The 16,225-nt window shown below is 42.7% G+C and overlaps 1 protein-coding gene across 3 annotated transcripts in view; it reads left to right on the top strand.

The window, feature by feature from the left end:
* The window catches only part of ZNF423 (zinc finger protein 423), a 225,293-nt gene that overhangs the window by 28,258 nt on the left and 180,810 nt on the right, over positions 1–16,225 (top strand). For all 3 annotated transcript variants that reach the window (XR_015773810.1, XM_088062406.1, XM_088062407.1), the window contains exon 2: positions 12,304–12,363. Coding sequence is in view for 2 of the 3 variants with exons in the window: in XM_088062406.1 (XP_087918532.1) it covers positions 12,304–12,363 (60 nt within the window). In the remaining variant the exon portion in view is untranslated. The remainder of the gene's footprint in view (positions 1–12,303; positions 12,364–16,225) is intronic.

The following is a 16,225-nucleotide window of genomic DNA, read 5'->3' on the forward strand; positions in this document are numbered from 1 at the left end:
ATCATGCCTGAATATTCACTCTTGGTGTAGAGCAAGATAAGTACGTGTCCCTTCAGCATTTTATGAAACAAAGTAATGCAGATATCTATAAGTGAGACATGACATGAAGCGTACAGATAGTAAGTTTGGAATAGTTCTGGGAGTTAAGAATTTACATGTCTTTATTAATTATTAGATGTTATTAGTGAGTGACTAAGGAACTGGGAAGCTCTAAGCGTTCTTTTGAAGTAGTGTACCCAAATTAGGCTAAATAAATAAATAAACCTAAAAATGTTGGGGAATGTCTGCTCTAATGAATTTTCTAAATACACAAATCACACTTATTAAATCAGTGGATCTTTTAACTGTAAAAATATTATTACTGTTACACTAGGGAAATCCATTCAGAATTATAAAATATTTTGAAACTCTATGTTTCATTTCAGTGGAAGGGTTGTACGTTTAATAGGAATAAAAAGAAAAAAGTATGTTTTGGGATAAAGTTTTAAAAGCCAGCTTTCCCCCTTTCTTTGTGTGTGTGCCAATTTTCAATAAGAACTATGTTCTCCTTTTAGTGTTGTTTAAAATAAACTACACATATAACAAGACCTTGAAATTTCTTTATGGTATGTTAGCACTAAGGACAGGTTGTTAAGGGGTTATAAAAAATATTAGTTTCCACTTTATGGCAGTTGTGAGTTGTGTTGGTTTTTCTGCAAATTAAATTTGATGCTACAAAGGGCTATATGTGATACATACAACTTTCCCTCATTGTAATTTCCATCACCTTAATGCAGCCAACAAAGCCTGTCTTTCTAGCAGAAGAATCTCAGCTGGAGAATTCCCCTCAACCTGTGTAATAAAATTCTGCAGTAGAAAAGTGTGGGGCATCTACTCACGTGAATCAAAAGGAGGAGGCAGGATTCTCCATGCATTAGCTTTCCTCCTGCTTTTATTTATCCTTTTACCTATATTTCACTTTGCATTTTATACCATTTATGCGTTCCTTCATCAAAACATTTAATCTTACGTACAAATAAGACAGACTTTGCTGTTAGTGTTTAAGAGGCAGTACAGAAGAATATATTGTTTTATTATTAAAATACAATTTATGAACCAGAAATAATCATAGATGCAAATTTATACTTTGCACTTTTTTTTTTTCTTAATAAGAATATGTATATTTTCATCTGGGGAGAAAGCAGCATTAAAATGAGCGAGCCTGGGGAGTATTGCCACACACACAGGCACACACACACGCATACGCTTGCATACACAAAAGAGCCACAGTGAGGGATTGCTGGAGACACAAACTCCTACCAAAGCCCAGCAAAACCCAGCTCTCTCCAGGAAAGCTGGAGCTCTGCTGCCTGGGCTGGCCAGGGTCTGAGCCCCTGGGATGGCCTGAGACCGCAGCAGAGTGGCAGCACTGGCAGCCTGGGGTGCTCAGCGCTCCAAAACCTGGCCTTTCTGAGGAGGGGAAAAGGGGGAAATAACACCACTCACCTGGTGGGTTTTGTCATGCCCTGGTAGCTGTAATGAAAATGGTTGGTCAGGAAAAGCCTCCTCTCTTTTCCTTTTTCTGTGATACCTATGCTGCAAACATAGTTCACTAGTGAAGCAACTTCCAAGTTTGAAGGATTTGCAGTAAAAATTGGCGTATTTTTTTAGTCTGAGGTATGGAAATCTGGTCAAAGACTTCTTTTCAGCTGTGATTAATAGCCCTAGGTGCTGAATGGGGTATTTGTGGAGGGGAGTGTGATGCTAAACAAAGTGTTTGCTACAGCAGCTCTGCTCCTGCTGGAGCTCACTGCAGCTGGGATGAGGGCTCTAGGCATAATGTAGTAAAACTTGCTTTGAAGAATTATGAAGTAAGAGGCTAAAACTTGTGTAAAACTAGAGTTGGTTGTGTGCTTTACAATTTCATCAGTGTCCCTAAATGTAGTTGCTTGATGTTTAAGTAATTTTCTGTTCTTTTTATCATATTTGCAAATGTGAATTTTTCTTCAATACTAAACTCTCTACCTCAAACCTAAGTCTGAAAATTGGGGTTCCCTGCCATCTGGAGCTGCTCAGATCCTGTGAAATGGGAGACATTGCATTGACTTCTATTGGGTCTGGATGAAATCAATCGTGGAAAAATAGCTGTGAAGTGGAACTCGATTTATAGTGATGTTGAGATGAGCTGGAGAGCTGACATCAGCTCCTTGTCAAAGGGAAGGGAAAATGCTACTTGCTGTCCATGGCAGTAGGGACAGTGCCACAGCAGGTGGGACAGTGTTTTTGTGAGTTTTTTATTACAGATTGGTTGAATGGATTTGACTAAGCAGAATGCAGAAGAGTGCATTAGTAGCAAAGGGGAGCAGCCTGCAGTTTGAGGCAGGGTGTACTCAGTCTGCTGGTGTACCTAAATCTCTATGTGCTTTACCAGAGCAAGAGGTAGTGTAAGGAGTTATGGCCTCACTGCTCATCTGCAGGTCCTAGTTATCTACTTCCATTCTTCCTGGGTTTGATTCCTGTTCCCATATATGTAGATTTTCAGAATGTTCCCCTTTCTTTGTGTCATTAGCCTGTGTTAGGTGTTAACCTTTCAATATTCTTATTAGGTGTCTGAATACAGGACCAGCACAGGTAAATTTATTAGGTGTCCTGCTTTATAGAGAAACTTTATAGCCCCAGTGTAAAAACAGTGCTCTTCCCTGTCTTTCTCCTGCCTTTTTTTTTTTCTTTTTTCTTTCCCAGAGAAGAAAAGGTTGCAATAAATCTGCCTTGTGAGACCCTGCATTCTCTGTGCAAAGCCCAGTAGTTGAATTTCATGGTGCTTTGACTTGGTTTTGAAACTTCATTTCATTGCAGCCCTTTTGTTATGTTCAGGAAACAGTCAACAAGGCTCTTCTGGCATCCCTTTGGCCTGTGCCATCCCCTCCAGCTGAACTCTGCCATGTGTGCCTTGTCTCTGCCAGCTGCAACTCTCAGATCTGCTGTCTCCCAACACACAGCCCCATGTGTTTGCAAACATTGTTTTGGGTGGTATCTTCACTCAGTATTTGTGCTGAGTGCATAGCGGGTAGCGGAGCCTTCACAGTGCAACTTCTAAACCTGAAGTTTGGAGGAAGGTATAAGATATTGCAATTATTTGAGTAACACCTTTGTTATTGCACTTGCTGACCCACCCTCTGGTCTGTTACTTGTATCATCACCATCATCTTGTCTTTGGGTAAGCTCAGCCTGTTTTTGGCATTTCTAGCAGGTCAGAGGATCACTTCACAACTTGCAAATTTGGCTCATGGATTTGAAGTCCTGGCCATGAATTGTAGAAGTATTAATCTTCCCTTTCTATGCTTTCCTTGCTTTGGTTTGGTAGGGTTTCAACAAGTAAGTGTTTCTGTCATCCAGTTGCATTACAAATGGAACAAGAATATTTAAACCCTTGATTGCTGAAGTAAAATCTGTGATTTTATGAGCCATATGGAGAATGCTGGATTCACCTGTTTTGTTTCACGTGAGCTTTAAAGTGCCTGCTTACTCATAGTAGAACTATTTTTGAAAGAAGGGGCAGACACTGTGGTGACAGTTGCCTTAGGAATGCGTATGGACAATGCAGAGGGGAGAGTGCCCAGGGGCAGCTGGTGTTTGCTGTCCTCCATCCCTGTCCACAGGAACTGGCCACCCTGTGCCCCATCTCCTCGTGTGTCTCCCTCACCCATGCCTGTGTGTGCTGTGGGCTGGGGCTCAGCCCAGCTGGGGCAGGTGAGAGCAGGGACTGTGGGTGCTCCCATCCATTTCCAGTGGAGCCCACGGCAGATGATGGGTCTGGGGGTGCAGGATGTCAGTGGGAGGTCTGTGCCAGGCAGGAATGGGCCATCATCAGATTGGTTGCTTGAGCTGGGTGGGGTGCACTCCACCTGTCTCATGGGCAGGCAAACTCCAGGCAGAAACAGGAGAAGAAACCTCTAAATTCCTGAACATTTCACAGTTTAACTACCATGTATTTCAATTAAAATGAAAAAAAGAAATCCACCCTGCCCATTGGGGATTAACATTTGATGACAAGCTATAAGAACTGTCAGTGAGAGTACTGATCCCAAATGTATCATGGCGTGTCTATAGTCCCAGTTTTAAGAACTACAAGCTTAATGTATTGCATGTATAAGATGTTGATCTTGATGGCAACCTGAAACATTGACTGCATTTTATTACACCTAACCCTCGTATTTATTTACATAATAGATTTGGATGGGAAATATCTGTCTCCAGTGAAGTATGTGAATTAGAAACACAAAAACTAAATATGAGCACTGGGAATAAATACACCCTGGCTTGTAAGTCAGGTGTGCAGTCTGTGGGAAGGGCTGTGATTAGCCATTATGTATGTCCTACAGTCTTGCTCGCCTTACCGAGATGCGATTTTTATTTACAAGGCTCCCTTTCTCTGGCTGCAGTTCCATTAAGTTTTGCTGTAGCGCTGGAAGAGGCAGGCCCGTTAGCTGCACACAGATTTACTGTGCGAGTTTAAGCTAATGGATACTTATCAGGCAGGCTGTATTTGGTGATCGTCCATCATTTGCTCATTAAACAGTGTATCTAAGTGATTCTCATTTCCTCCCTGCCATGTCTGGAAAGGAGGAAACTAGACACATTACGATGGAATATTAATGTCCTGGAGGATTTAGCCACCCATAATTAGATCTCCTTTGCATAAACCTGCTAGTGCTACCTTATTTTGTTGTTTGTCTTGTTCTCCTTAATCACCTTCACATCTTTTTCTGTTCCTAACGATCTTTTTTTTCAGTTTCCCTTTGTAATTCTGTCCCATTTGTCTCATCCTTCCTCCTTTTTTCTAAAAAAAAAAAAAAAAAAATTCTTTCTTTCTTTTTTTCTTCTTTTCCTTGACCTAGTGAGCACAGCAGTCTGGGTTTCCCCACTCCTCCCTCCTTCACACAAAAAGGCTGACTTTGCCAGCAAAACCCACAGTCTCTGCCAAGCACTATTACTGACTTTGGAGAAAAGCAGCTAGAGAACTTGTGCAAATTCAGGCTCTGAACTAGCTAAATAAGCCATGTCAGTAAACCCTCTTGTCTTATTCCCTGGCCTGCTGGCTCATGAAAGGACTAATACATAACGGTCCTATTTAAGGTGGAAAAACCCTTGCTGGCCAAGGGCCACCAATGGCTGGATCAGCTGCTCACTCAGGAGAGAACGGGGAGGCGGCTCTGGAGCTGCGAGCGATTGTGCCGAGGACCATCCACGGTTCCCATGGGGGATCCCAGGGTTAGGGCATGTGCAAGGAACGCACCATCTCCTCTCTAGGGATGCCCTGGTGTCCCAGTGCTCCTTCCCACCAACCACCAGGGCCAAGTGTTACTAAAGCCGAATGGAAATGATCTCGCAAACAAGTGAAATGCCTTATAAACATGGGGAGACCTGAGAGGAATCCTCTGGTGAAGTTGATGTTCCAAGGGGAGTAAAGTGGCTCCAGTGGCCGGTATAAAGCACACCCAGCAGCTTCTGCCAGGCACCTTTTCGCTCCCCTGCATGTTGATACGAAGGCACCAGGGGGATTTCCCTTTGCTTTCTAGCTGCAAGGTACTGTAAATGCGTCGGGATACACTCACAGGCATCTATTCTCAGCTGGCTGGCGAAGCCCCTCAAAACTTCTATTTTCCTGCTGAATGTGAAGGTTTCTCTGTGCACAGTGGCTGGAGAAAGCCCCAGCTGCTGACAAAGAGGGGCAGCTCGGTTCCTGGAGGAGGCGATGCCTGGCTCGGGGCCGGCTCTGCGCCCTGCAGCGCTCCCGGGCAGCGGCTGCAGCTCTGCCGCAGCGCCGCTGCAATTTAATAACAAATGGGGCTGCTTCTCGTGCCGCTGCTTCCCTCCTGCTGCAGATTTTTGTGTTTTGCAGTCTCTTGTCTCAGCGATATGATGGAGAATCTTATCAGGGAACATCTAAGGAGGAGAGTGGGAAAGTCTTACAGCAAACTGTGAGGTGATCTGAACAGGAGGGGTTGGCTGGCTTCTGCTCAGAGTAGCCATTTCCAAACCTTTTCCACTGCTAGTTGTGGTGGCAGTTCCCGGGGCTGTGCAGGGCTGGCTCTGTCTGGGCAGCAGGCTCCGTGGAGCAGAGGTGTTCTCCTCTTTCAGTTTGAGGTATCAACCTGTCTGCACCTCTGCAAAGGATGAGCTCTAGATGTACACGGAAAATACCAGGCTATTTAAAGTGTAAAGGTTGTTAAAACCCTTTGTGCTCCTGCCACGCCAAGCAGCTGGAAAGTGGCTGCTTTACAATCCCCAATCCACAAAGTTTTGAGCATCCGCAGCTCCCTTTGACTTTGTGGAAATGGAAGCGGCTCTGCATTTTGCAGGATTAAGAGCACTGTATCAAATCCCAGGCTGCCAGGGCTGTGGGATGAGTCTCGGCACATGAATGGTGGTCGGATGGGGCTATTCTGTGTCCTGCGCTGATTTGGGAGCATGTAATTGCATGTGATGGGAGGGATGGAGCACAGGCTGCGTAAGACAGCACAGAGTTTTGTGTCTGAAAGTGGCAAAGGAGCCTGAAGATTAGAGATCATGGAGCTTCTGCGTGTGAGTACAGATAGCTAGGGCAGGAAAAGATGTGATTAATGTGTGACTGGCTTACAATGCGGCTTGGTGCTGGAGTATTTCTCTAGAGGGAAAGCTGTGAGACTCGACACATACGTTACAGCTAAAACATAGGCATCGGTGAGACTTCCCTGGGTTTTCTGAGAGTTCCATCACCAGCAAAATCTAACAAAACTAAAAAAGTGGCACCAGAATTTTGTGCATTCAAGGTGTTTTGTGCCTGGTGTTTTCTAAGGTTGCTGGCAGGTGAAGGAGTAGCCCTGATCCTGAATGCAGTGCTTGGTGACAGCCCTGATTCAGGAAAGTTTCCCCCATCAGGGGTGGGACATGCTTCTAACCCATTAGATTTCTCAGTACTTCCTTGCACTCTCACAGTTCCTGATGTTTTCATTAGTGAACTACAATGTTTTTATATTATGAGAAGTGTTAAACTGGTCCTTGTGGTCCTTGAAGCCTGTGTAACAGGATAAGGGAGCATACACATGCCATCTGAGTTACTGAGGGGCTGTTGCTTACTTGAAAAGCTTGATTGCATCTAGAAATCAACATTTGGTGCAGAAGCATCTTACTTTGATAAGGTTAACTTCTTTCCTGGGAGTGATAAAGTGTTAAATAAGCACTGTGACTGTGAATGGAGTTCAGGTAATGGTAGCCCCATAAATAGATGTTCTCACTCTTAGGGGAATGGATGCTGAATCCTTTCAGAAGTTTCTCTGAGCACAAAGAACTGAAATCTTTGAGCCTGCAGCACTCGTGACCTAGCAATTAAATAAGCATCCTTGGAGAACATCTGAGACAAGTGGGCAAAACGCAAGTATTTGGCAGGAGCAAAATATTTGAGCAGGCGCGCTGTATTGTGATGTTGCTGTTGCCCACAGTTCTTCCCTATGTCGCCTGTGTGCTTATTCTGGCTCTTGCATTTGGGCCCCACAGTCAGCTGGAGCTAAACAGTGGTCTTCTCCAGGCATGACAGCAGGGAGTCCTCCTGTGCTGGGGCACAACAGGGAGGGGAGGCAGATGTGTCCTTCCACTGCCAGCAGTGACCTCCCTGTGCCAGGCCTCAGGTGGGCAGTCCACAAACATAACCATCTTTTGAGTTGACTAGCAATAATAATTTCTATGCTGCCAGACCAAGGCTATTTTCAAATCAAACCCATCCTTCCTGAAGGGTTTCAGCTTCATAGATACCCCTAGATTTCAGCAGACACAGATGTTGTAGCAGGCACATGCTTTGGTGAGATTCCTGTAACTATCTCATGATCATCACCTTTTAGCTACAAGGATGTAGCTAAAAAGTCTCTTTTTATTTGCAGTATTTTATCTTTTTGTGCTACCAAATACTATGGATCATTTACAAAAGAGAAGAAAAATAGGTTAATGCTTTAAAAATGGAGTGCTGTGAGTGTTGATATCAAGGTATAGTACTGGACTTTGAAACTTTTTCTTGCCCATTTTTTTTAAATAAACTACATAGCAATTTTGGCACTAAGGGTTGTGTATCCTCTCTGTTGGTCAGCGTGTGGCACCGTGAGTGCTGTGCCAAAGACACATGGAGTTGAGTGGGACCAAACTTTTGTCCTCTTGCTGTATTTTCTCTTTATTACTAAAGAAGTAAAAATATGCACTTCCAAAGCATTTTAAGCTTATCATTGTGATGGAGAGAGCAGATAGAGATCAGAGTAAGAGTGTACTTGCATAGCAACTTCTGTGTTCAAACCGTGGCTTAATGTGCAGGCACACCATGTAAACTGGACAGAAAACAGGCTGAGTTTGTGAAAGAAAACTTCAAGAATCCAATCCAGCAAAAAGCCATGTGAAGTGCATCTGTGAACATTCTGCCCATGGCTTAACATCAGTGTTTCTGTGTGTCTTCATTTTCAATGCCTAGTATGAAATGCCTCCAAAATTTCAGAAAATGCTGAGCCTTCATCATCTTGTCGCCAGGATTATTTAAAAGTAGTTAGAACTGATACAAGATCTCTAGTTGCTTTGGAAAATCAGGGTTCTCAGTCTTGAATGGTGCTGCTGTTTCCTGTGGTTTTCCCAAGCTGCAGGGTTTTTCATGCATGTGGGTGGCTCCTACCCATGCTGAACATCAGCCTTGTGGACTTGGGTATCCACATATTCAGAGTGATTAACGAGCACAGATAGAAGGCTCCAGTCCTTGACTTTGATAGTTATGAGTATGTCTAGCATGTCTCAGAAAATGTATTTTCCTGCTGATGAAATGGGAATTATTCTTACTCTGCAGAGCATTTTGAGAGTGATTGTGTTTGAGAGTGAGTGTTGAAGTCTTTGTACCTCTTCCCTGGCTTTGTTTTGCCCATTACCACAAGTTAAGCACCAGCATCTACACAGTGAATATTGATATACATGGTCACCTAAGCCAACATATGTTTCAAGGAATGAGGACAAAAAATATTAAGAAACTGAAAATTCAGCTTAAGTGAATCATTCTCTGGCTAATATTATGGACTAAGGGTGTTTTTGACTTCATTCTCAGTAGTGAGACATGGAAATCCCTTCACAGCCATAGTGACCAAATCTGTTCTGGGTCCACTATGCCCTGCCAGGGAGGGCTTGTCAAGACCTAAGGCAGTCCCTAGGGGTCTATGGGACTCCTCTGCCCTCTGTGAATAGCATTATGTCCCCAGATCTCCAATCAGCCTGGGAAGCCTTTTCCTGCTTCCCTATGGCTCCAGTAACAGACATGTGCAACTGAGAGCAAATTTCAGCTGCATGTGTCTGTTAAAGTTGACTTTAGGAGGAAGAAAACATATTTCCTTCTGACTTCCACGGCTTCTGCTCACTGCTGAGGTTGAGGAAAAGCCAGCAGTGACACCATTTCAAATGCTGGCTCCTTAAATAACCATTTATATCCAGAAGATTAGGCAGCCACAGAGGAACCTTGCAGCTCTTGGTTTTATGCCCGTTATGGACAGGGAGCATAAACAGATGGAGTTAGTGTCTCCCTACAATTACACTTGCTGTCTATGACAAAGCCTAATCACTTATTTTTTGCTTCAGCTTCAGAGCCATTTCCTATCAAACTTTTGGGGCTTCTTTATAAGTGTATACACACAGTCTTTTGGTCATTCTTTTCTGGATGTGGCTGCTTTTGCTCCTTGTGTCTCTCTCTCCACTGTCTAGCTGGGTGGATGGATGGATGGATGGATGGATGGATGGATGGATGGATGGATGGATGGGCAGGTGAGGATCAAGTGCTTGTGTCAATTGATACTGCAATTCCTCTTGGAATAGACATGGCTCCTGCTTTTTCTTATGGTTTAGCCTCTGAAAGATGATGTTTGCTTAAAAGAGTTAAAGGAAAAATGGAAAAGCAAAGGCAAAGGTGGTGGTAGTGTTGTGAGCAGCAGCTGCAGGGCGATGTGTCTGTGCCTAAGCTCAGGAGGCTCCATCCCACTGACCTCCTCTTTCTATGGATATGCAGCACTCTCAGCTCTGTGGTGGGTCTGTGCAAATAGAGGGGAGAACCTGAAACCATGACTGCAATAATATAAAGTGAATTTCAGTGCTGTTGCATCCACGTGAATGTTCTCTGTCCCCTTTTCAGTCATTAGGGAGCAAAGCAAATTAATGCCAACAGAGGCTGATTCAAACCTTTGCCCTCATTTAAGGGATTCCAAAAACTGTGGTTTTGTTACGTGCTGGAGCCAGCTGCCCTAGAGCAGCTCAAGGACTGGAGCAGTCTTTGGTGTTTAACCAACATGAAAGTCAGTGCTAAAATTGTCAATGACCAATGCAGATACATATACTACTCCTTGACTAGGACCAAATTTATCTCTTTCATGTATTTTTAGCAGACTGAGCTTTTTAACCTCTCTTTCCAAGACAAAATGTAAAGAAATAAAAAAAACCTCTCAGCATAAAAGTAGCAAGGTAAAAAAACCCAAAATCTCTCCAAGCAAAACAACCAAAAAGCAGTCAAGGATAAAATAAAATTAAAACCTTCCCCTTGTCTGTTTTGAGTAAGGTACATGAATTTCCAACTTGGCTTATTTAGTTTTGGAGCAAAAACCCTCCCAGGTGTATATAGATTTTGATGTTAAAATGAGACACGCGTTTGTGTAAGTCTGAAATGGTATTTTGGATAACTGCATCCAGAGTTTTTCTATTGAGAGATGGGTTAGAATGGGAACAAGATGGTGGCTCACAGAACACAAAATGGTAGGTGAGCCCTCAGGAGGGAGCACACGCCAGCCAAGCCTGCTCTGCCACCGTCAGGGAATAGGACCAATAATGGCTTCAATAAGCTTCTAGCTTTGCCTTGTGTTTTTCCTCTGTCATTCTGGAATTTAATATTATGTGACATGGCCTTTATGCTAACATAGACTCTGAAAAGAGTATAGCCAAGTCTCAAGTATGATTTCTCCAAAGAAATGGCTGAATTTCATGCTTCTCCATTAGTAAACACACAGATTTAAGAAAACCAGAGTGGTGCTCTTCTGTGGAGCACACATTTTTTTTATGGTTTGGACATAAAATTACATTTGTCAAGGCACTGCCTATGTAAATTATATTCTCTGTTCCTAATGCTATATGATGGTACCACTAACATCAACTTGATGTCAGAATTCCACACTGGATTGGGGGAACAATGTGAGGAAAGAATAAAATCAAGACTCTTGTGATGCAAATGTCAGTGTAAATATTCACTGGAGCAGGTTGGCCTGAGCATACAGGCCTGGTCAACAGGGGTTGTGCTTGTGGCTTTGCAGTATGGTTTGGATTCCAGATGCAGAATGTGCATTTGAATCCAGCATAACACAGATGAAAGGGTGAGCATTTGTTCAGTGCATGCAGTAAATAATATTAATCAGAAAGTAAAGACCTATAATTTAAATTTGTTTGGTGTCAGGGTGGCAGAGTGGGCAGGTAACGACGACAAACTTTTGCAATTCTAAAGAAGAACTTCTGCAGTTACTGCTTTCAAATGCCCAGTCTGACATTAGTATAACCAGCACTAATTTCAAAATCAGCAGGATCAGGCACCTTTTTGCCTCGCATGTTGTTCCCTTAGTTATTTTTAAGAATGTAAGAATCAAGTGGCATTTTTGTAATTCTTAACATGCAGAAGGTTTTAGCTATGTCACTTGCAAGTGCTGAGCAACCTGACAACCTTCACAGCAACAGCAAGCCTTAAAAGCAGTTATTTGTGACTGCCATATCACAGAGCATGGTTATACATCAAAATAGCATTTTTTGATTCTGAGAAATTCCTGAAGATATTGCTGGGTTTTGAATATGGCGGGTATGTTAGTATGTTGGGATGACATAAGTCAGGCAATTTTTCCTTCATAGGACAGTTCTTTACTATGATCTGTTGAAATATCCATTTAAAAAAAAAACTCTGTGTTTACAATGGCAATTTTGCATGTGCAAGTTGTGAATGTACAACATTTCAAATATGAATTACCAGGCAGTAGTGTTTAAGCATCTATTAAAATTTCAAATGAACTTACTGCCACCCATTCAGGAAGAAACTGTAAACACAAATCCCATATTTAGGTTAAAAAGTAGGAAAGATCTGTTTACTAAATTTCCAGCTTATGAATTATTTTATAGAAAGCAGTAAGTTCTTTTTCAGCAGTGGATAAGTCTGTTTTAATACTTAATGTCATAGTGGACCTAGTTTTCTGATGACTTTGCTTTCCAGTTGGTTTGCTTTAGCAATCACAACTTATTTTTGTTCTTTTTCAGTTGAAGAGGGTGAATCTTCAGATTTTGCTTTGACCTGGGACTCGTCAGTGACTCAATCAGGTAAATATTTTAGGTTCTTCTGATTGCATAAACTGCCAGAAAGCTGCCAGGCTTTTTACAGGAACTGTATTTTGTATGTCACATTCCTGTCTCAAATCCAAGACTACCCACTGCAACACAATTTTTATATCAGTTCCATATGGTCAATAAAATCTATTACACACAGAGACTAATATACTCTTATCCTCCAGAGAGCCATTCTTTCTTCTTGTGGGCACACTGAAACGGGTTGTGATTTCTCCAGTATAACCACTTTGAAGTTTTCTGCAATGGGCACTGTTACACATTCATTCCAATCTAATTACATAAAAGCTGCTTTAATAGGAATTTTAAGCCTCAGTCTCAACTGGAATGTGTGTATTTCTCCTCTCTGAGGAAACTGGAAAGTACTGTCAGGACTGGAGAATAAAAGTGGTACATCGCCATGACAGAAAGGTTTAAAATTTGAACAAGCTTTTGGTCTGCTTGACAGTAATAACATGTGTCTGAGGCTTGTTCATCCGTGTTAGGTCAATAATTTGAATAAAAAGAGGCTCAAGAAACTGAACAGGATAATTAAGTTTGTCTGTGTAATATGTATTGATAACAGAAGCATGAGGGTAAATGTCAGATTAGTTTGTGTTTAAAGTAACTAGTCACATCTCAATCACTGTGCCCCATGTAAAGATATTTTGTCTGTTTTTAATGTTTATGAGATGCTCAGAATATTTTTTATTTTGAGGCCAGTAAGTCTATTTCTGTGCTCTCTCCACATTGGACTGTGCAATGGTATTCTCTTAAAAGCTCAGCAATGATATGAAAACAGCCAAGAAACTGAGCAGTAATATGAAAACCAACAATGTTTCATTCCTGGTTAGATGGATTTTGTAAGAGTCACGGGGAGCCTGGCTCCCAGGAGACACTTTCTTACGGAAGTGAGCATCTGTCTGGTCTCGGAGGCACGAAGTGCCTTTGTGTGGCACTTTGTGGCCTTTTGCTTCTTACCCACTGTGCTCTCAGATGCATCTTCTGGGGCAGTGGGTGCATCTTCTCTGGCCACTCTGGCTGTTTGGAGGGGTTTGTGTTTTCACTAGTCTTTGATAGCAAATATTGCTGCTGCTGCTGCTGCTGCTGCTGCTGCTGCTGCTGCTGCAAACCCCCAGCTGTGATGTCGAAGGCCCCTTTGTGCCTGGAGCTAACGGTGCATGAAAAGAGCGCTCGCCAGCTCTCTTGCTTGACCTTCATCTCAAACAGCACTGGAGTGGAGTTACCGGTGTTATCTATCACAAGTCTGGAAGTGTATTAAATTCAAAATAGGCTATGGTTCAAAACAATGACAAAAAAAAATAAAATTCTGTGCACAGCAGAGTTAATTTGGGGTTGGTGTTGGTGACTATGCCTTAAGTAAAAGACAGACTGTGAAAGGCTTTTACCAAATTAGTTGAGTCTCCATTTTTCTTCGTTTACTCCCACAATTACAGCTCTCATTCAAGAGGTCGGATGTGAGAGAAAATGTATTGTATGCATGATTTATGGCAGCTTTAGGAAAATGTGTGTTAATTGGGGGATTTTCTTAATACATTTAGTAGCTACAGATGTCAATCTTGTACATGTATAACAATGTAATGCTGTATTTTGTCAAGTTGGGATGCAGTACATGGGACACAAGTTGCAGGTTGGAATATGATTGAGGAACTACACAGAAAAAGCTTTAAAAGCCCAAGTTTGTGGTGGTGTGGCTGCGTGGAGTCACTGGCTCTTGTGTGGTGTGGCTCCTCAGCTATATTCAGTAACTGAAACCAGTCTCTCAGTCCCAGTGTGCGAGACTTTCATTATGTTCTTTTATGATCTTCCTGTTTGCATTAGCTCCAGTAGTGTGATGTTGAAGTTCAATAAAGGGTGAAAAAACACGCTTCAATTTCTTGTTTCATGCCCCTTCCTTCCCTGGCCCAAAATGACAAAATTGCCTCCCCTTCCTTGACTCCCCCCAAAAGAAAAAAAACCCCAAAGGCCAAACCTGGGACTTGTTAACTCTGAAACATTTTCCAGATGTTTCAAATTAACATATTTCTCTCCCTCTTTCTCCTGTATGTGTTTGTACATCTCTGTGTGTGTGCAAACACATACAAAATGACTTCTGAAAAATTCTGTTGGCAGTCTGCACAGCTGCTGTGGGCTGGGGGAGTCATGCTCCCAGGGTTGGGTGGTATGTAGGGGCAGCAAGAGCTGTTACAGGTAGAATGTAAACTTTAAACTTTTAAAAAATATATAAGTATCTTTTTCTACAAGTGAAATAATTATATAGATGTATCCATGGGGAAAAAGAGCTTTTGCTGCTATGTTTTATTTTGTTCATTTAACCAGTAGAAGTTATTCTGGAAATTTTGCTTGTGAGCATGAGTTGAGTCTGCAGGCATGGGTCTTGTCTCTGATGACCATCTGTCCTTGGTGTGCCAAGCACGAGGCTCCAAGCTCGGTGTCTCCTGGGGGAGCTTCTCTGCTGCTGACACGTACTGAGGGTGCACAGCCTGTGCATCCCTGCCCAGAGCATGGCACTGGGCAAGCTCATGGGAGCTGCTTAGTGCAGCCCATGGAAATTTGGCCGTGAACACCATGGCAACAGAAACCCTGTGCTCAGATGGGTCTGATTGGTGATGGCATGGTACAGGACCATCCTTTTTCCTCTGGCAGAGTGTGTGCACAAGTTGCTGTCTGCTCTGGCATAACTGCTCCTTCCTGGTGAAATCTACCAAGGCAAGAATCCAACCCATGGTGTAGTTGCACAGAGGAATTTGTTCCAATACTTCAAATACAGCTAGAAATAGTTTAATTTATATATATTTTTTTTAATAACAACAACTTAAAGGCTGTACATAATAACTTAGAGAAGCAAAAAAACATATAAGAGGCAGAGGCTGCCCTTGCACCAGGGTGAATAATCTGAATGTCCACCAGTACTGTTTAACAATGGGTATATAGTAAATTTCCTTCCTCTTCAGGTTTTGTAAACATCTTTTCCTTAATGCAAAAGGAAGAAAAAAAGCTTTTCCTTTCCTCTCGTAATCCAAGGACTTAGTTTGTTGTAAATAGCTGGTCAGGCATGTTTTGCTGCCTAAGAGGCAGAGATGTTTTGTGTTCCAGAGGAACAGTGCCCCTGCTTTCCCATCCCTTAACAGCACGTACAGCCCTTGCAGCCTGTCTGTCCTACTCCAAAAGTGTCACTGGGGCTGGACTGGGCAGGGCTGCTGTAGGCCAGGCAAGTGCCCACCTCTGCTCTGCAAAAGGGGTTCTGGCTTCTTTGAGCAAAGACGAAAATAAGGTTCGGTACTCACAAAACAAAGGTCCGGTCAGACAATGCTGCATTTCTGTTGCAATACATCACGAGGGTATTATCTTGAGGAGCAACAAGGGACATTTTAAAGAAGTAAAAAGTCTTACTAAATATATAGAGAATTTAAGGCATTTTAAAGACCTATGAAAGCATTTTATATGGAAGTTGCTGGGGAGTTTCTCATTAGCCTGACTGTGAGGCCCCAGGGAATCTTGGCTGAATTGTCTGGGGCAAACAGAGCAGATTCTGTCTTCTCCTCAGGAGCCTGCAGACCTAAAAGCCTAATTTTTTTGTGTCTGCTTTTGAGGTAGCTGAAGGTATCTTGTTTTTCTCTGCAGTTATGTTACAGTACTGATCAAGAAAGAGTTTTGGAAATAGGGAACTGTGGGCCATGTCCTGAGTGCTGGGGACAAATGGCACTGGGTACGTCTCTGTGCACAAGTATTTGCAGAGTGTGGGGGTTCTTTGCAGTGTTTGCAACAGGAAAGGCCTCTCAGTGCCCAACCATCCATTAGCACATAGCATTAGCGTAATTCAATTATAACATTCCAG

This window comes from Pseudopodoces humilis, chromosome 14, assembly GCF_049639895.1.
Source record: "Pseudopodoces humilis isolate 2021_Gansu_Grassland_sample_001 chromosome 14, ASM4963989v1, whole genome shotgun sequence".
NCBI classification, from domain to species: domain Eukaryota; kingdom Metazoa; phylum Chordata; class Aves; order Passeriformes; family Paridae; genus Pseudopodoces; species Pseudopodoces humilis.